Source organism: Macrobrachium nipponense, chromosome 24 (assembly GCF_015104395.2).
Source record: "Macrobrachium nipponense isolate FS-2020 chromosome 24, ASM1510439v2, whole genome shotgun sequence".
NCBI lineage: Eukaryota > Metazoa > Arthropoda > Malacostraca > Decapoda > Palaemonidae > Macrobrachium > Macrobrachium nipponense.
Genome location: NC_061091.1, coordinates 7896617 through 7917704, shown reverse-complemented (window position 1 = coordinate 7917704; position 21088 = coordinate 7896617). Strand labels below are relative to the sequence as shown.

The 21088-nt window shown below is 46.3% G+C and overlaps 1 protein-coding gene across 1 annotated transcript in view; it reads left to right on the top strand.

Moving 5' to 3' along the window:
• The window catches only part of LOC135205415 (uncharacterized), a 157647-nt gene that overhangs the window by 78473 nt on the left and 58086 nt on the right, over positions 1-21088 (top strand). The window contains exons 7-8 of the mRNA XM_064235957.1: positions 2294-2459; positions 6237-6526. Coding sequence (XP_064092027.1) covers positions 2294-2459; positions 6237-6526 — 456 coding nt within the window. The remainder of the gene's footprint in view (positions 1-2293; positions 2460-6236; positions 6527-21088) is intronic.

The following is a 21088-nucleotide window of genomic DNA, read 5'->3' as shown; positions in this document are numbered from 1 at the left end:
GAAATCTCGAAACTCGCTCACCATCTACTTTTTGTCTCACGTTTTCTCGGAGTCAGACACTCGTGCGAGATCAGGAGACATATAGTAGCCCTGAGTTTCTTGTTGACGAAGTCGGTTGCGTTTATACACCCCCGATGATCGTTTTAACATGAGACCGGTTGGTTGGGACTGTCAGGCATTCGTCCTTCGGGACTGAATCGCCTTTTTGCTCCTCGCTCCTTTCTCCTGGCACCAGAAGCTCGAGTCAGGAGTGGCTCAGGAGTTGATTCGCTAACGACGTTGGGTTGCGTTGATACACCCCCCAAGGTTTGCTTAGCTTGAATCGCCCAGGCAGTCCAGACACTCATCCTTCAGCGAAGAATAGTGCCTTATGGTCTTCAGGGTACAGCCTTGCTGTCCTTGATTCGTCTGACTGGTCAACTGGTCGGTCACCTGACGTTAGTACAGACCTGACGTTAGTACTGTGCATGTCCAGATCGAAGCTTTCAAGATGGAACTTAGACATAGTCTGAAGTTCTTGATGTCAAAGCATTCGAACATCTCCTACCTGTTAACTTCTTGCATGTGATCAGGAAGGCATTTTTCTAACCACCCTAGATACGACAAAGAGGGTCAGTGAGATTTTAAGCCATCGTCACAAGTTTTGGCTTTAGAGAACACAAGGCGGTGTGCTCTCTAAGCTTTTCGTTATGGCCTAAGAATGGAAACCCGTTTTGTCCTTGGGCCAGGAGCTTGGAAGCAAGGATGGCACAAGTTAGGGGGCAGGAGCCAGAGAGAGTCCTGTGCCCTGTCAGGTCTCTCAAGTTTTATCTACATAAAACTCAAGAAAGTCGAAGTCGTACGGACAATCTGCAGTGTTCCGAAAAGACCAGACTTGCCCATATCGAAGAACACCCCTGGCTTTATTGTTAAGGAGGTCTTTCAAAAAAGCTCCTTTGTGTTTGCACAAAGATTTGAAATCTTTGATTTTGAATGCTCACGATGGTTGAGGGCGCGGCCTCGAAGCATTTCAACAGAGCACGGCACTCAGCAACATCCTGAGTACCATGTTTTAGCGAAGCAACTCTGTGTTCAATTCACACTCCCTGCGAGATGTGAAGATGGCATATGAGATCTGCTGCTCGCTAGGGCCATACGTGTCTGCAGACACAATCTTGGGGCGGGACGAGACGTACCACTCATCCTATCCTGTAGAAAATGGTTAGGAAGAGCTCTTAATTTAGTAGTTTGAGTCGCCGACAACGGTGACTTCTTAACTCTTAAGCCTTAGTTAACACACCCTTAACTTTGGCTAGGTGGGTCAGGTGGTGATATATATTTTTATATATATATTTATTTTACTTCTTATAGCCCTCATGGTATGGTCAATATGGTCTAGTCACGTCGTGGTCTCGCCCTGTGACAGATCATCTGGAGTGCACCAGCTATATAGGTCTCTACCTCGCTGGCAACTCTAGTAGCACAAGCAGACTTACGCGGCAGTAACCACGAAGTCAGCTATGCTAACAGGTAAGGAATCAAGATATCAATTATCTGCATATATATGTTTCCTAAAATCTTCTATTCTGTCTACTCCCACCACCAAAGGTGGGATTCAGCTATATATATATCTGACAGGTAAGTTTCATGAACAAAAATGATATTGTAATGATACAATTAAGTTTGTTCATACTTAACCTGGCAGATATATTATAATCAAGTACCCACCCACCTCCCCTCAGGAGACAGTGGAAATAAAAATTATGAATAGAAAATGGGAATGATTCCTGATACCCGCCTCCCAGCGGCGGGAATGGGTACTAACCACCTGACTCCCACTGCGTGTGTCGTAAGTGTTTAAATTTCTGTCGGATTCGGAAAAATACAGCTATATATATATCTGCCAGGTAAGTATGAACAAACTTAATTGTATCATTACAATATCATATTTCACTATGTAATACTACAATATCAAGGCTATTATGTAATAGCTTTACCTTATGAGTAGTGGTTCCTCATAGTTCAGAGTTGACATTTTGATTGCTTTCTATAAAACAATGTGTTTTATTTGATTTCTGTGGTGTTCTTTATTGCAGGCTTGTATGTAATGAAAATTAAGGATAGGAACCCATAATATAAAATTTTTTTTTTTCCTCTTTACATAAACATCATTTGCTTTTATAACATGAGAATGAGAATTTCTATAGATGTATTTGTATTGAGGCAGGTACTTTAATTTAGTTTAACATATTGTTAATAATTAACACATGCTCTATTGATGATGATAAAAAATGTAAATTTTACTATTTAACAGTGTGAACCCTTAGACGGTTATGGTTTTCGAAGAGGTGGCTATCAGTGTCGATGTAAGCCAGGCTATCGATTACCAAATGTGGTTCGTCGACCGTACCTTGGAGAACTTATTGAGAGAGCAACACTTTACCAGTATCGCAACTCCTTCAGTTGTACCCCAATTGGATGTAAGTACTACTGTGGTGTTGGAAAACTGTCTTTTAAGGCTTTTTTTGCAGCATTTTCCTCCTTTTCAAAAGTGATCGCTCACTTAAACTGTCTAGCCGCCTCTTTAGTTTTTATTTTGACTTCATATTCATGAACAAATCCTTTTTGGGTGAGCCCTGTTAGAGTACAAATATTACTATTTTCTTGTTAAAGTGTCATCTAGTAGCAATATATGGGAAATGTTGAGTTGTGATGAATCAAGTTACATTACTATCATTAATGTTTTTTATGACTATTTTTTCCGTTTTGCTGTCTTGTGTACAAACTGCATGAATTTCATTGTGGTTCAAGTTTCATGCATGTACCCATCACCATGACTTTCAGTCTTGTTATATATTTGACTTCTGGATGCTACATCTCACAACAGTGTGCTCATTTAGACTCTTAATGCTGAATGTCAGCATTTTGTGTCACCTCTCTTCAAACTCCTTTTCATTGTCCATCTTAGTGACCTTGTTTCAGCTGTGTAGAAAAATGCAATCTTTAATATGCACCATAGATTTTTGCCTGCTAAACTGGAATTTAAAAATCCCTTTCTGATGATTTTTTTTTTTCTTTTATTACAAGAAGGCACTTGATGGTATCCACAAACCAATGTTTTGGAAGATCCAGCATCACATGGCATTCATTTCTATATACTGTGTAAAGCTAATTGAAGTTATCCATGAAGTAGATGCAAAGTTAATGTTAATGGGATCTTGTCAAGTGTAATTTGCGGTTAACAGTCGGGTGCCAGAAGAGAATATTATTTTATCTTTGCTGTTTGACCTAGATTTTTTTTAATAAAAAAAGTGAATGAAGTTAAACTTTTTCTTTGGTCATTCATTCGCCTTTTTCATTAAAAATATAGGAGTAATGATGGAAAGTTGATAGACTTAAAATATGCAGTTGATGCTATTTTTATTGCCATAATCCACAAGATTTTCTAAGCATGCTCAGTAGACATGGGACTCAAAATAAATCTAAAAATATCAAATGAGGACAGAGCGTGCATAGGGGACAAGATAATATTAAAGGGAGAAAGAAGTAAGAAGTTAAACCTTGAGATGTTTAGGAACACTGATATCAAGTATTGGCTCTCTTGACAAAAATAACATTAAAGGGAGAAAGAATAAATGACGTTGAAAATTTCAGACATTTAAGAACAATGATATTTAGTACAGGTTCTCTTGAATTGGAATTTAATGAAAGTCTAAATAAGATTTGAAAATCAAATAGATTGGAATTTCATACAAATGCAACGTTACAGTTATTTCGAGTATGACCTGTATTGCCAAAAACAGACTTGACTCGTGGTAAGGCAATGCAGTATCGGAAAGATTCTGTTTATTTAAATTGAAACTGTGAGAGCGTGTTAGACACCAGAGGGTAGGATTGAGCTAGATACGACATCATAAAGGAAATGGCAGAAGTTCCATATGTTGATGAGATAATGATGAGAGGGAGATGAAGATGACTTGGACAGGACCTATGGACTACCCCTGAGAGAGTACTACTTCATATTGTCAGCTTGGTTCCAGTTTGCCCAAGTAGGCTTGGAAGATTAAGACCTACTTTGATGAGAATTATGAGAATGAAGTTTGAAGATTAGTTGAGAGTTGTGGCAGACAAAGCACGGGAAAGATGTGAATGACAGAATGTTGGCGGTGGTGGTGATATTATGATATTACAGTCTTATTTTTGATAACCAATAGTTTAGAACTGCTTTATGCAGGCTACATTGCTACTCTTTTTCTTTACCATTTCAATACTAGTACACTTTTCACAATCCACTTATCCAGGTTAAATAATCATCCTTCCTCCCTTCACCAGTAATTTGTCTTAATGTAACAATCCTGTGTATTTCCAAGTTCCTCGTTGGATGAGTGGGTTGTGTGTTCGCCTACTGTTTTGGTAGTCGGAGTTCAGTTCCCCGTTATGCCAATGTGGAATCAGAGGAATTTATTTCTGATGATTAGAAATTCATTTCCCAATATAATGTGGTTTGGATCCCACAATAAGCTATAGGTCCTGTTGCTAGGAACCAGTTGCTTGTTATTTGATTCTCGGGCATTCCACCGAGATGTGAGAGATGTGTATTTCTGGTGATAGAAGTTCTCTCTTGATGTGGTTCGGAAATCATGTAAAGCCGTTGGTCCCATTTGTGAATAACCACTGGTTCCATGCAACGTAAAAACACCATACAAACAAACAAACAATTGCTTGTTAACCAACTGGTTCCTAGTAGCCACATAAAAATATCTAATTCTTCAGGCCAGCCCTAGAAGAGATGTTAATCAGCTCAGTGGTCTGGTTAAACTGAGATATACTTAACTGAGTATTTTCAGCTTGTTTTTCTTTTTGGTCAGTAAAACTTTGGTTAAATTGCAATCTTCCCTTTTCAAATCTTTGATCTGTAAGCAACTTCAAGACCTCTTTCTATGACTGTACTATTATCACAAAGGATGTATACATAGCAGCTTCCATGACCCTGTTTCTACACATGGTTGTAGTTCCCTGCAATCCTATGGTGGACAATAAAGGACTTGGTTCTGATCCTTAATGAACACCAATATAAATTGCAGATTCTTCTGATATACCTTCCTGTCTCTTATTTGCTTTGTGAGTATTTTTGATACCATCAGTTTATAGAATACCCATCAATGTACTTTTCTTGGTACTCCCAAATGTCTTTTCCAGATGCAAATATAATTTTAGTTTTTCACTGGGTGGTCAATAAATGAATTCTGTGAATAACAGTTACTGTATTTGCTGGAGTATTAGATGCACTTCTTTATTTTTAAATGTACCAAAAGACTGGCCTATGTCCAAGGCGGCCATATTACGGATGGGAAACCGAGCGCCGTAGGCTAAGCCTAGTGGGTAAGCACAAAAATTGTTGCCTATAATAAAACATTGAAAAATAAACCTAATTATTACAGTAAATTGTGTTACAGGAATAATAAAATATGAAATCATATGTAAATTTGCACTCACCTTTGAAGGGAACTAAATGAAATGTACCATAAATAAACAACGTTTATGTGTTACTGCTACAGGCCACCAGGGTTGGCGTTATGATTTTGTTAACATACCCTCATTGCAAATGGCTGACAGGCTAACTGTCAATGTATCTTAAGCAATTTTTTGTAAGTTTGCGGTAACAGGCTGATAATTCCGCCGTTTCAATATTTTATTATAAATAACAAACTTACGAAAGTAACATAAATTTCGTTTATTTATGGTAAATTTCATTGAGTTTCCTTCGAAGGTTTGTGTAAATTAACATATGATATCATGCTTTATTCCAGCATACTCTCACATTATTATATTTAATGCAAAGAATTGAACATTTTTCCCTATAAATTCACTTTTAACTATCTTTCAATAACTTTAAGATGCAACATGCTAAATAGTTCTTTTCTGCAAAATATCCTTGTAAAATAGGGGTGCATCTTATGCGAGGGTGTGTTAAATGCCGGCAAGTATGGTACATGAAAACTGAAACATATTTTGTAAATCTGACAGAAAGGAAGGTAAGGCAAAACCTAATTGAAGAATTTGAGGAGCTTTCAGAGAGATTCTGTAGGAAGTCATAGATAATTCCTTGCAGTAGTGATGATAAAGAATTGGGGCATTTCCAGATTTTCTGTGCTAATCAGTAGGTATTGTAGCTTGGTAGTTTATTATTCCAGCTATGCAGAAACATATTTCAGTTGTATTTTAATTCACTCTCATTTCTAAATTATCTTTATCAGGGATTCAAAAGCTGCCGTTTGACTACAATCGCATGGAGGAATATGAACGGCAAAAATATCTCTCAAAGGATTACAATAATGTCACTGGTGCCAATGCATCTCGTACAAGCAACATGAATGTTGAAGAAGTGATAGAGTACCTGAAGTCAGTCACTGCAGAGAACTGTAAAACATTTAGTCCTGATGATCTGGTTCTTCGTGGTGATATTGCATTTGGAGTTGAGAAGCAGTTTGAAAATGAGGCTAGGATGGCCCTGCGGCTGGCAAATTTCCTGAGTGCTTTCCTTCAGGTAGGAATAATTTAATTTTTGAAGTATTAGTTTATAATAATTGCTCTTTTTTAAAGTCTCATTATTTTAAAAATGTACTACTCTAGTTTTTCATCCCATATAGTGATGGAAATTATAATTGTTCTGATACATATACAAACCCTCAGTCCTTTAACAATAGGAAGGTACTTAGCGGCAGCTGAACCGGTCGTAAGCTTCGAACAAGGGGGTTCGGTTCGATAGTTAACTACTTGTCCAGCAGTTGGCGGTCAGCTCGACTGCAAGGAGAGGAGTCACTTTGCTTTCAGCCGCACTAGTGGATGGATGTGCTGCTCGTCTCTCTGCCCGCTTCATTCGTATGCTCTGTTTTCTTCACTTCATGAAGGCTGTTTATCTTTCCCGTTTACTCAGCGTGAATGTACAAAGCCTGCAAAGTACGTATCTGTGTTTTGTATTTCATTCTCAGTGAATATTGCAAGTGAATATGGATTCCCAAGAGCCGGAAAGACCCCCCCCCCACCCATCAGCCGCAGATTGTGCCCCTCGCTTCCCATCAGCCGCAGATTATGCCCTGGTGTGGAGGGCTGTAAGTGTGGGGCCTTCCGATCATCTGTTACGGTTGATCCTCATGAGTTTTGTATCTGTGTAGAGGGTGAGAATGCTCTCGCACCGAGACGTGATATTTGTGTATTTTGGTCGGAGGAGCAGTGGGAGCGCTATGGCGGGAGGAAGAAGCCGCGTAAGCCGGCCAAGGAGTCGTCGGAGGGTTCTCCGGCTACGCCCTTGGTTACGGACACGTCTTCCTCTTTTCTCCCTCCATCTCAGCTCCCTCATATGACTCCTTCCCCTTCGGGGGAGGTTTCTCACTTCTTCTCCTCTCTCGATCAGTCAAGCATGGAGGGGGCGAGATACCCCGACATCCAGTTGTACTCGGGGTCCTCCGTTCGCTCGGGGTGGGAACTGTCCCCCCCCCAGGCGAGGGGAGACCCCCCCCAGTAACTCACCCGACTTTTCCTTACTCAGACCTGCTTGCCACTGGGGACGATCTCAGACGGGCCTGGTACTTGCTGGGGCTGCGAGGGACACCGACAGTCCAGGGGCTGCTGAGTCACCTGGTGAGAGGGGCTATGCCGGTAACACACGGGCCGATCACCACGACTACCACGCCGGACTACGCTGCTCTGCCACACCTGGTGTACACGCAGCATGTAGCCATGGTGACCCCGACCGCTGCTGTGCAGGCGCTTCTGCCGGAGGTTACAATGCCTGCTGTGACGCCGCCACCTGGTTTTGCCGCTCCTGCTGCAGCCCCAGACTTCCGGTGTCCCAAGAGCTCTCCTCTGGACCTGCCTCCTGTAGAGGATGCTGCCGGTTCCTGCCCCGCCTCCTTTTCCTGAGTACGCTGCCGCTCCAGTCCCAGTACCAGTTCCTGCCGCTGTCGTTCCTGCCCGTGGTGTTGCTGCTCCCACCCCAGGTCCTTCCGGACAGGTGCAGTTGGGCCCTGTTGCTTTGGCAACTGCCCCGGCTCCGTCCTGGATGGAAGACCTAACGTTGGTGCTGAGGAAGCTGATGAAGAAGAAGAAGAGGAGGAAGATGTTGTCAGCTTCCCCTTCAACTTCTAAGGCCCCACAGCCAAAGAAGAAGAAGGTTGCCTCTTCCCCCCCCAAGAAGGCTCACTCTGAGACTTCTAAGGGTCCATCCCACTCCGGTGGGAAGGTTGGGACTTCCGCCGGTCCTCCTGTTCCTTCGGGAACGGGGCCCGTCTCTCCTTCCGCAAGGAAGAAGAAGACAGGGACCGGAGGAGTGCCGGCTAACACCGGTACCTCCTCGCCTGGCGCCAGAGGTTCTGCCTCGATGCCAGGTACCGTCTCGGCCTCTCATTCGCTAGAGTCACCGAGTGCAGCCAAGACCCAGGCAACCGAGTCTGCTCGGTGCCAGGATCCAGGCACGGAGCAGAAGACTGGCAGGGGTTACTCAGGCGACTCACCAGACCAGCGATTGCTCTCGTGGCGATACGCTGGTAACCAGGGTTGACGCGACGGTCCCAGGCCGCTCGCGGGCTGAGGCGATGAAGCGGTCCCCTCAGTCCCTTGACCGCCGCTCCTATTGGGACCGGGCGGAGAGGGGGACCAGCGGCAGCTCTTCTGACGCTCGGGACTGTCGCCTCTGTTCTCGGTCCAGCCGCTCGACCAGGCCTGCAGCTCGATTGCCACCGCGGGTTGGTGATCGGACCAACCAGATCGTATGCGCAAGTGGCAGGAGGTGGCCAGGAGGGGTCTGTCGTGGTTCCTCCTGTGGAAGGAGGAGGGTCTCAGGAGGCATTCTCGCTGGATGGGCTTGACGGTCCGTCTCCACAGGATGCAGTCACTCCTGAGATCCAGAGGTCGTTCGCGGAGGTTATTGCGCTGATTCGTCAGCACAACGACCTCGGGGAAGGATCGCCGCTCCCACCTTCCGAGCCCACATCGGGCTTGGAGTCGTTCTGGGGACCTAAGAAGGAACCCAGGATGACGGTGGGTCTGCTGCGATCGGCCTTGGCTGACAGTGTACTAAGCCAAGTGGCCGCTCTTGTCTCCGGACAGGAGGGTTCGCTTCGGTCTGGTAGGTCTGCTAAGCTCCTTCCTCCACCTCTACCGCGACAGAGGTGCTTCTACGTGCCTTCACAGGACCCTCTGCCGCCCAAACAGGTTAACCTGGAGCTAGCTAGGCTAACTCCGGGGTTGTCTCTGTCGCAGCTCCTATCAGAGAACCTTTGGTTCTCGCAGCAAGAGGCACTTGCCTTGGAATCTACCGCAATGGCAGCATTCCAAGTAGTCTCCTGGATCGACCTGTGGTCCCTCACAGTGTCGAAAGCCGCGGCCTCCTTGGGGAACATCACTCCTGAAGGGGACCCGGCTTTTGTGAGACTGTGCCAGTCTGGAGGTAGGGCCATCGCCTACCTTGCCCACCAGATGGCTAACCTGTGGGCCAACCTGGTTTGCTGGCGTAGAGACGCTGTTCTCACCTGAGTGACCAGGGTGGCTGGGCGTGAGGCGGCTCTGGATCTTCGCAATGGACCGGTGCGGAGTTCCTCCTCTCTCTTCCCCAGAGAGATGGTGGACGCTGTGGTGGAACAGCGGCGCACTGATGACAGTGACTCTCTTGTCCACCAGGCAGTCTCCAAGGTGGCTGGGCAACCTCGGATGACTGCGGCTAAGCCCAAGAGTTTAGCTAGCGCTTCCTCTGCAGCCAAGACGGTCGCCTCGTTGAAGCTGAGAGGAAAGACTCTGCCTTCGACTTATGCTGTAAGGAGTGATCACAACCAGCCCTCCTCCTAGTCCTTCTCTCAAGGAGGATCTGGGAAGAAGTCGAAGAGAGGAGGGAAACGCTAGGGACGGCGTTCCCCCTCACCTGCTGCCGGAAGTGAGGGGATGCCTGGCGAGCCATTGGGCAACATGGCAGCGCTATGGTGCGGAGACCTGGATAGTAAACATCCTTCGGGAGGGATATTTACTACCCTTCGAGTCTCTGCCACCCCTCACCTCCAACCAGATCCATCTGCAAACCTACGTTCCTGGCTCAACCAAGGACGTGACACTTCAGCAGGAAGTAGAAGCCATGCTGAGCAAACGTGCTGTGGAGATCGTATGGGATCAGTCGCTGGGCCTCTACAGTCGACTCTTCCTGGTGGAGAAGTCCTCGGCGGGGCTGGCGCCCGGTGATAGATCTGTCTCCCTTCAACCGATTCGTTCGCCAGACTCGGTTCACGATGGAAACAGCACGTTCAGTGCTCGATTCCCATCAGGGAGAACGACTTCATGCTTTCGGTGGATCTGAAGGACGCGTATTTCCAGATACCCATCCATCAATCCTCCAGGAAGTACCTCCGCTTCATCCTCAATGGGACGGTGTACCAATTCAGGGCACTTTGTCTCGGTCTCTCAACCACCCCACAGGTGTTCACGCGAGTGTTCACGCTGGTGTCGTCTTGGGCCCACTCAGTAGGGATACGTCTTCTGAGGTATCTCGACGATTGGTTAGTCCTGGCGAGCTCCCGCTTGCAGTTGCTGCAGGACAGAGATCGACTCCTCGAATTCTGCCGCGATCTGGGGATCGTAGTGAATTACGCGAAGTCAGACCTCGAGCCCAAGCAGAGGATGAAGTACCTGGGCATGCTGATCGACATGGTGGCAGGGCGAGTCTTCCCCGTAGATTTGCGGATCAGCAGGTTCAGGGAGGCAGCAAGACATTTCCTGTCTACAGGAGCAACCAGCTCAGTAGTGGCAGGTTGTGATCGGTCACCTGTCGTCTCTCGAGAAGCTAGTCCTTACGAGCGTCTTCACCTGTGGTCTCTTCAGTGGAGACTAAAGGAGTGTTGGTCACAGGCAAGGGACCCTCCCTTCTTCCCCGTGTCCCTCATGGAGGAGGTGAGGCAGGACCTAGCCTGGTGGCTGGATGACGGGAACCTCGTAAGAGGAGTGCCTCTTTGCACCCCCCTCCCCCAGGAGATGTTGCTGTTCTCAGATGCATCGACCGAGGGATGGGGAGCACACCTGGAGGAGTTGCTGACTGCAAACGTGTGGGACCATCGCAACAAGCACCTTCACATCAACGTCCTGGAGCTCAAGGCAGCGTTCCTCGCTCTCCGAGTTCCGGGACCGTCTGGTGGGACACTTAGTGGTGTTGATGAGCGACAACACCATGGTAGTGGCATACGTCAACAAGCAGGGAGGCCTAGTGTCCCTCCCACTGCACCAGTTGACGTTGCAGGTGCACAAGTGGGCCGTGGCACACTCAGTAGAGCTGTCGGCCCGCTACATTCCAGGCAAGAGGAATGTGGTAGCCGACAAGTTCAGCTGTTGGGATCAGGTGATAGGAACCGAGTGGTCCCTTCATCCAGACGTGGCGGAAAGGCTCTTCAACCTGTGGGGGCGTCCAGTCGTGGATCTGTTCGCCACCCAGCACAACAGAAAACTCCAGGTTTTCTACTCGGTTGTGCCGGACCCATGGGCAGCTGCAGAGGAGGCTCTCCAACATCTGTGGGACAACCTCTTCATCTACGCCTTTCCCCCATTCTGTCTGATTCGCAAAGTGATCAGCAGGGCGCTGATCATCGAGAACCTTCGGATGATCCTGGTGGCACCCGCCGTTTGGTACCCGGATCTCCTGGCTCTGCTTGCCAAAGCGCCGAGAGAGATTTCCCCCCTGGCACAACCTCCTGTGCCAGCCACACATAGAATGGTACTACCGGTCCATCGAGTCCCTATGTCTTCACGGCTGGCTGTTATCCACCATCTCTTGCGAGCGAGAGGCTTTTCTCGCAGCGCAGCAACAGAGATGGCTGGATACCTCAGACAGTCCTCTGCAGCTGTCTACCAGGGGAAGTGGTCCATCTTCTGTGGTTGGTGTCGTGGACGGGGTCTCTCTCCTCTCAGAGCCACTCTTCAGCAGGTAGCGGATTTCCTCGTCTTACTTCACCGAGAGAAGCTCCTCTCCATCTCTGCAGTTAAAGGATACAGAGCCGCCCTGGCCCTAGTCCTTAAACTGCGAGGTGTGGACATATCTTCTTTCGAGATCTCCCTCCTGATGAAGAGTTTTGAGAGGTCTTGCCCACCCAGGGAACTCAGGCCCCCGTGGTGGGATGTGACTCTCGTCCTTAGGAGTTTGACTCGCAGACCCTTCGAGCCACTCCGAGAGTCGTCAGACCCTCAAGACTCTTCCTGCTGGCCCTAGCATCGGCGAAGAGAGTAGGGAAACTTCATGGTCTTTCCTTCGACGTCAAGCATTCCAGGGGATGGGGATCCGTGATGCTCGATTTCGTCCCGAACTTCGTAGCGAAGACTCAGAATCCTTCGGTCCCTGACAACCGGTTCGAGTCCTTCACGATCCCCTCCCTGAAGGATTTTACCGATAATGATGCGGATGAGATGCTGCTTTGTCCTGTGAGGGCGCTAAGGCGCTATCTGAAGAGAACTCGGCACCTCAGGTCTGAGTGTTGACGCCTCTTTGTTAGCAACGGGGTTACCAAGAAAGAAGTTTCCAAGAACACTTTCTTTCTGGCTGCGTGAGGTGATCAGGATGGCGTACGATACAGCTGGTAGTGACGACACCCGTACCCTCCGTCTGAGAGCCCACGAAGTCAGAGGTATTGGTCCAACCCTTGCGTTCCGCAAACTTCTCCCTGGCGCAGGTTCTGAAGGCAGGGGTTTGGGCCAACCAGACCACCTTCACTTCATTCTACCTTTGGGATATCACCCACAGGTCCTTGGACACTTTTTCCTTGGGACCCGTGGTGGCTGCTCAACAAGTTGTGTAGTCTACCCAGCATCGCATCCTTGTGTGACTGCATGAATGGACGAGTGAGAGAGAGTGTGACTGGCGTCTTCCTCCTTCGTTCTTCTCCTCTACCTGTGGGCAGAGGGCCGCGGTCGTCACTACGCTGAACAGGAGGCCGATGCAGGTAAGCTACACAACCGAGCTCCATTCTATCCCTTTCAGTAAGGATAGGAGTGTTTATCCACCACTCCCCGACAAGGGGGGGGAGTGGAAGCCAACAAGAGACAAACCCATGACTTCATTTTGGCTCTTGAAGTAGGAACTAGTTCTTGCCTTTTGCTATTTATAAGAGGTACGCTTGCCTCCCTCTTATAAATCTGGTCCAGAAGTCTGACCACTGATCCTGTGCACACCCCAATCAGCTTGGCAGAGGCTAGGATCCCTCCCTCCGCTCTTACGACCAGGGAGGGAATCCAAGGTAGGACGAACACCAGTCTGTTCATAAGACTCAGATTCCACCCACCAAGAAGTGAGTCTTCCTATTGTTAACCCTTAAACGCCGAAGCGGTAAAAAAAAAATGTCTCCCGGGTGCCGGAGACGTTTCAGAGTGAGCGCGGGAGCGGAAAAAATATTTTCATACAATCAACTTACCTGGCAGATATATACATAGCTAAGACTCGTCGTCCCCGACAGAAATTCAAATTTCGCGCCACTCGCTACAGGTAGGTCAGGTGATCTACCGGCCTGCCCTGGGCGGCAGGACTAGGAACCATCCCCGTTTTCTATATATCTCTGTCGCCGGTGGTATCAACATTGTTGTTATTACCTCCTGACTTAGATTCATTTTTCAACATTTGATCAACGTTTTCGGCTTTTTGGTGACGTATTTGGATCGTGTTTTGGCATTCGCTACTGTGGACTGTTTTTGGAATAACTCTTTTGGATTTTTCTCAGTATGTCGGATTCTAATGTGAGTGTGAGAATGTGTGTGAATGTAGGCTGCAGGGTGAGGATACCGAAGGCTTCGGTTGATCCTCACACTGTATGCCGTAAATGTAGGGGGGTTCAGTGTTCTGCTATTAATACTTGTAAGGAATGCGAGGGATTGAATGCAGAAGAGTGGAAGACTTTGACTTCTTATTTGAAGAAGTTAGAGAGGGATAGAGTTAGATGACTGAAAAGGTGTGAGTTCAAGGCATATTGAGCCTTTCACGGATAATTCTATTCCTACTGATGTAGATTCTCCCTATATATCTCATTCTCAGAGTGCTTTTTCGGATTCGGCATCGGAAATCGCCAATCTGAAAGCTACTATTAGAGACATGAAGTCCAAGATGATGACTCCAAAGGTAAGGCTAGTGATAGTGAACATTTCAGTGAAGTGAGTTCTCCCAGTGTTGTGGAGGGGGCGTTTGATAGTCCCTGCGACGCTCCCAGGCCTAGACCTCTTCCAAGCTCCCATGCCCAGAGGAGAAGGAAAGTCGAAAGCCTTAAGGAGGTCGTGGGGAATCCCCAACGGTCAGACGTCCCTTCAGCTAGCTCTGCTTCATGGCAGGCGGCTCAAGGGCGCTATAGAAAAAGCGTCTTTCGCGAGTGTTTCTCGTCCTCTCCCTTCCCTCACCTAAACGAGGGTGGAAGGAGTCGAACTTGTCGAGACCGCTGAAGCGTCATATGAAGCCGGACATAGATTCGAGCCAGAGCGCTTCTCAGATGACGCTCCGCTGCTATTAAGAAAGCGAAGTGGCGTTTCAGCGTCACCTGACGCTTGCGCGGAAGTACCCCTTCAGTCTTCTTCCCCGAGTGATGACGAAAAGGCGTATGCACTAGACGTGGGAGAAGCGTCAAGAAAGATAATTATGGCAGTCCAGGAACAACTGTCATCTCTTGTGGGAGTTTTAGCGCCCCGTCGGAAGGACGTGACGCTTCCAATTAAGAAGTCTCGTCTCTACTCACTGCTCAAAGAGAAGCGTCAGACAGACGTGAAATGCTAAACGTCTTACCGAAGCTTCGAGTTCGAGAGCTAGAACGGGGGCTTACGAGAGTTTCGTTAAAGCCAGAGAAACGTAAGACGTCTTTTAGAAGTGAAGCGTCATTGGAAGCGGATCTTAGACGTGACGCTCCGTCCAATATTGTGACGCCAAGTAGGACGCCTTTAGAGAGCGGAGCGTCTTCCAGGCGCGAAGCGTCATCAAGACGTCAGCAAGAGACGTCAGCCAGGACGCTCAGAGAACGGGAAGCGTCATACAAGGCGTCTTCTAAAGTTCAAGAGAAGCCGGACGCGTTGTGACGCCTTCCAAGTCTTTTAGAGCGGGAAAGAGGAAGGAGTATCATTCCCTTAGCCCCTCTCCTATTAGGAGTTTGTCTCCTCCAGAAGAGGAAAGTTCAGAAAGGAGAATGGAGTCTCAGATAGATCCCGAGTTGGAGGAAAACTCGGATGATGAATATCATGGAAGAGAGGGTCTGTCCAACTATAAGGTTTTGACTACCCTGCTTCTGGAGGAGTATGGAGACGAGTTGACTCCTGCTGCTCCTCCTTCTCCGCGCTCGCTCTTCTCCAGTGCTAAGACGAAGAAGCCTTCGTCTTTTCTAAAAATGAAACCCACCATCTCGATGAAGAGGGCATTAAACGCCTTAGACTCATGGATGAAGTCTAAGAAAGACTTAGTCAGGACAGTCTTTTGCATGCCTCCAGCAAGATTAGCTGGGAAAAGAGGCATATGGTATAAGACGGGAGAGAATATGGGTATCGCTCTCCCTTCTACAACAGAGGCAGATATTTTTCGACTTTAGTTGACGCTTCACGTCGACAAAGTCTCAATTCAGCACGAATTACGTGGGTATTTCGGAACTGGATCATCTCCTCAAGGGACTCTTTCATGTATGGAAGTCTTCAACTTCTTAGATTGGTCCCTGGGGTGATGGCCAAGAAAGCCCATGATTCGGAAGGAATCGAACCTGAAGCCCTGTTATGCATTTTGTCTTGCATTGACAAAGCGGTACAGGATGGATCTTTTGAAATCTCTTCATTATTTGGAGCAGGTCTTTTAAAGAAAAGGACGTGTATGGCGCCTTCTTAACAAAGGCAGTCTCGCATGCTCAGAGGGCAGCTCTACTGTATTCGCCTCTCTTTGACTTTTTGTTCCTTCTCAGTTGGTGAAGGACGTTGCTCACTCTTTAACTGAGAAGGCGACTCAGGATCTTCTGACGCAGTCAGCTAAGGAGAGAAACCTGTTTCGACATCTGACAAGAAAGGACCTAGTACATCAATGCAGCCCTTTCGAGGTGGTCCGACCTCCAGACCTCCCCGCAAGAAGGAAGGCTCCGGAGAAGAGAGGTAGGTCTGCCTTTCGTCCCTTTAAAAAGGGAAAATGAAACACTCTCCTCCAAGCACCAGTAGGTGCCAGGCTCCTGGGATGATTCGTGGAGGACCTGGACACTGATAAACGCAGACGTCTTCATTGGCGTATCATAAGGAAGGGATATCGTATCCCTTTCCTGAACACTCCCCCCCCTAACGTCGATACCAAGGGAACTATCAGCCAAGTACAAGGACCCTGTGCTGAGGGATACTCTTCGATCGATGGTGGAACAAATGTGGGACAAGAGAGCGATAGAACTAGTACTGGATCAAAACCCTCCCCGGGGTTTTACACGCCTTTTTCTAGTGGCGAAAGCCTCGGGAGGCTGGAGACCAGTACTGGACGTCAGCTCTCTGAACAAATTTGTTCAGAAGGAGAAGTTCTCCATGGAGACTTCTGCTTCAGTCCTAGCGTTCATTACGACAAGGAGATTGGATGGTGTCTCTAGATCTCCAAGACGCCTACTTTCATGTTCCCATCCACCCTTCATCGAAGAAGTATACCTCCGTTTCATGACGGGGGAAGGATCTTTCAGTTCAGAGCCTTGTGTTTCGGCCTGTCCACAGCTCCTCAGGTCTTCACAAGCCTGATGAAGAATGTGGCGAGGTTTCTTCACCTCAAAGGAGTAAATATATCTCTTGTATCTGGACGACTGGCTCATCAGGGCCAGATCAGAGAGACAGTGCTTGGAGGACCTAATGTTAACTCTAGATTTGATCAAAGCGTTGGGATTGGCTCGTGAACCTCGAGAAGTCTCAGCTGACCCCCAGACAAGACTAGTCTATCTGGGGATTCGGATGGATTCTCGGGGTTTCGAGTTTTTCCTTCGCAAGAGAGAATCGCGAAAGGTTTGCGAATAGTCTCTCTCTTCTTAGAGAAGGAACAAACGTCAGCGAGGGAATGGTTGAGCCTTCTGGGGACGCTTTCCTCGCTACAACAATTCTTCCCTCTAGGAAGATACATGTACGTCGCTTCAATTCTTCCTCAAGAGGTCTTGGAGCTGGAAAACCGGACAACTGTCGGACGTTTTTCCCATTCCCAATGGAGATAAAGTCACACCTACAATGGTGGTTGCTCCCTCTGGAAGAGAACAAAGGGATCTCTCTAAGAACACAGAACCCAGACCTAGTGTTGTTCTCCGACGCGTCGGAGAGAGGTTGGGAGCGACATTAGGCTCAGAAGAGGTGTCAGGCACCTGGGAACCAGCACAGGTGACTTGGCACATAAAACTGCAAAGAGCTCTTCGCCGTACATCTGGCTTTGAAGAGCCTAGAACCTCTGGTATTAAACAAGGTAGTGCAAGTAAATGTGGACAACACCACCGCACTTGCTACATTCGGAAACAGGAGGGACGCACTCCTCGTTCCTTTACGAGCTGACGAGAGACCTATTACTTTGGACGTCTCACAGGAACATCTCCCTACTGACAAGGTTTTCGTACAGGGAGTAAACGAATTGAGTGAGGGGGACAGGCTCAGGCAGGAGGAACCAGGTCCTTCATACATGACAATGGACACTACACGAGGGAGTGTGTCTCGATCTCTGGTCTCTGTGGGGGACTCCTCATGTGGATCTCTTCGCAACATTCATTTCAAAAAGGCTCCCAGTGTTTTGCTCGGTCGTGGAAGATCCAAGAGCACTTATGGTAGACGCCTTCCTGCTAAATTGGTCTCGAGTAGACGTTTATGCTTTTCCCCCATTCAAAATCCTGGGGTTAGTAATGAAAAAGTTTGTTGGCGTCAAAGGAGACGAGGATGACGTTAATAGCCCCCTTTTGGCCGGCCCAGGATTGGTTTCACGGAGGTGGTAGAGTGGATCGTAGACTTTCCAAGATCCCTACCAAGAAGGACGAATCTTTCTCAGACAACACACTTCAAGAGGTACCATCAAAACCTCCCCCCACTCTCGCTCTGACTGCCTTTCGACTATCGAAAGACTTGTCAGAGCGAGAGCTTTTTCTCGCCGAAGTGGCAAGCGCGATCGCGAGAGCACGCAGAACCTCCACTACGAAAGTATACCAGTCGAAGTGGGAGGTATTTAGAAGGTGGTGTAGAGCCAAGAAGTTGTCCTCCTCCTCTACCTCTATAGCGGAAATTGCTGATTTCTTGCTATTCCTGAGAGTAAAATCTCACCTAGCCGTACCACAATAAAGGGATACAGAAGTATGCTCTCGGCTGTATTCAGGAACAGAGGATTAGATCTGGCAAATAACAAAGATCTCCACGGATCTCATAAGATCTTTTGAGACTTCAAAGTCTAAGGAAACAGTACCATCCGAACTGGGAACCTGGAGTAGTCCTCAAATATCTGTCATCGGATAGATTCGAAACCTCCTCATCTTGGCATCGTTTAGAGACATAACTAGAAAATGTCTATTCCTAGTATCTTTAGCTACGGCAAAGAGAATTAGTGAATTACAAGCTCTGCAGGATAAAGTAGGATTCAAGGGAGACTCGGCTATTTGCTCGTTTAAGACCCTGTTTTTAGCGAAAAACGAGAATCCCACGAATCCCTGGCCTAAGTCATTCGAAGTCAAAGAATGTCGAGTCTCGTAGGCAGAGAAGCAGAGAGGTCTCTATGCCTGTTAGAGCACTGAAGTTCTACCTTCAGAGAAAGCGTCAGTTGGGAGGCTCTAGACAAGGTCTTTGGTGCGCGGTAAAAGACCCCACGAGACTGATGTCCAAGAATGCTTTGGCGTTCTTTGTAAGAAACGTCATTACGGACGCTCATAAGGTCTGTCCTGACGAACAGTTACAACTACTGAGAGTAAAAGCTCATGAAGTAAGAGCGGTTGCGACGTCTCTCTCGTTTTATAAGAATATGTCGCTTAAAAACATAATAGACACGACATATTGGAGATGCAACTCAGTATTTGCATCTCATTACTTGAAAGACGTGCGTTGTGACGTATGAGAAGTGTTTTTCTCTAGGTCCTATCGTATCGGCAGGATACGATTCTTTGGGTACGGGAGCCGACACCAATCCTTAATTGTATATACTGTTCTTCTTTTTGGATATGGTCGAGAGTCTCTGTCGAACAATGGAGGGAATTAGGCTCGCACGGGCGGCCGTCTATGTTGTTCAGTAAGAGAATTCTTGTCATATCCAATTAGTTGAGTATAATTTTTTGAAAAATTATGTATGTGTGCGTAGTGGTTTTTGAGTTACGGTTGTTGTGACGAGTTCGGGGATACTCGTAACAATCCTTAGTTCTAAAATATGGTTAGGATCAGGTGGTCGGGATTGGTTGTCCGTTGCTCCATCATAAGGTGGTATTGTCATATAAGTGGATCAGCACCCATTGACAAAGTCCTTCAGGCTCTGCCGAGTAGTGGATAAGACCCCATCGACAGACCCACAAGAACTCTTGGCCATAGATCACATATCTTAGCTAAAGTTTCTTGAGGTGATGCAGACTACTGGGCGAACACCCACGAAGTCTACCACCTATCAGGTAGAACCAAGGTTTTAGTTTATACCTACAACATATGTTGTTTACCTGTCTATTCCATATAGTAGCTGTCTCTTACCATCCACCGAAGGGTGCCAATCAGCTATGTATATTATCTGACAGGTAAGTTGATTGTATGAAAATGATATTGTTATGATACATAAAAGTTTCATACATACTTACCTGCAGATGATATCAATTAAAGGCACCCACCCAGCCTCCCCGCAGGAGACAGGTGGAAGAGAGAAAATATGGATAGGAAAACGGGATGGTTACTAGTCCTGCCGCCAGGGGCAGGCCCGTGTTTTAGATCACCTGACCTACCTGTAGCGATGTGCGCGAAATTTGAATTTCTGTCGGGGACGACGGAGTCTTAGCTATGTATATATCTGCCAGGTAGTAGTAGTTAGAAACTTTATTGTATCATAAACAATATCATTTTTTTTCAAAAAAATCATAGCGCACTTAGTTTTGAAGATTAAGAGTTCAATTTTGGCTCCTTTTTTTGTCATTGCCTGAAGTTTAGAGTATGCCCAACCATCAGAAATGAAAAAAATTATCATTATCATATATAAAATAATGCGATATATGTAGCGCAAAAACGAAATTCATATATAATTGTATTCAAATCGTGCTGTGCGCAAAACGGTTGAAGGTAACAAGTTACTTTTTTTTTTCGTTGTAATGTACACTAAATTGCGATCATTTTGGTATATAACAAATTGTAAAACGATAAAAGCAACACAGAGAAAATATTATCACAAAATAATGCATGATTCGTAACGCGCAGACGTAAACACATATTTTTTTCAAAAATTCACCATAAATCTAAATATTGTCCTAGAGACTTCCAATTTCTTTCAAAATGAAGACAAATGATTGAATATTACTATACTGTAAGAATATTAGCTTACAAATGCAGTTTTTGTTTTTGACCATATACTGACGAGTTAAAGTTGACAGGAATTGTCGAATTTTTTGTTTTTTTATATATAATTTTTTTTATATGCAATTATTTCGGAAATAAGAAAAGCTACAACTTTAAATATTTTTTCGTTTATTCTACATGAAAAAGCGCACATTTTCATATATAAAAACTCTATGAAATGCCTAATATGAAACGGAGCAATATTCCGAGAATGGGACTTACGCATTTCGGAGATTTGTGGCGGAGAATCCGCGCGCGGAGGGAAGGAAAGAAAAAAAAAAAAGTAAAAATTCACCATAAATTTAAATATTGTGCTAGAGACCTTCGCGAATTTGTTTCACGATGGAAGATAAATGACTGAATATTACTAGACTGTAAGAGTTTTATCTTTAAATTGCGTTGTTTTTGCGACCATGTTTTCGGAAGAGTCAAATTTGACCGAACGTGGTTTTTTTTCTATTTATCGTGATTTATATGCAAATATTTCGAAAATGAGAAAAGCTACAACCTTGAACTATTTTTTGTTGTATTATACATAAAATTGCGCACATTTTCACATATAAAACGTTATGTAACGGCTAATTTAAAA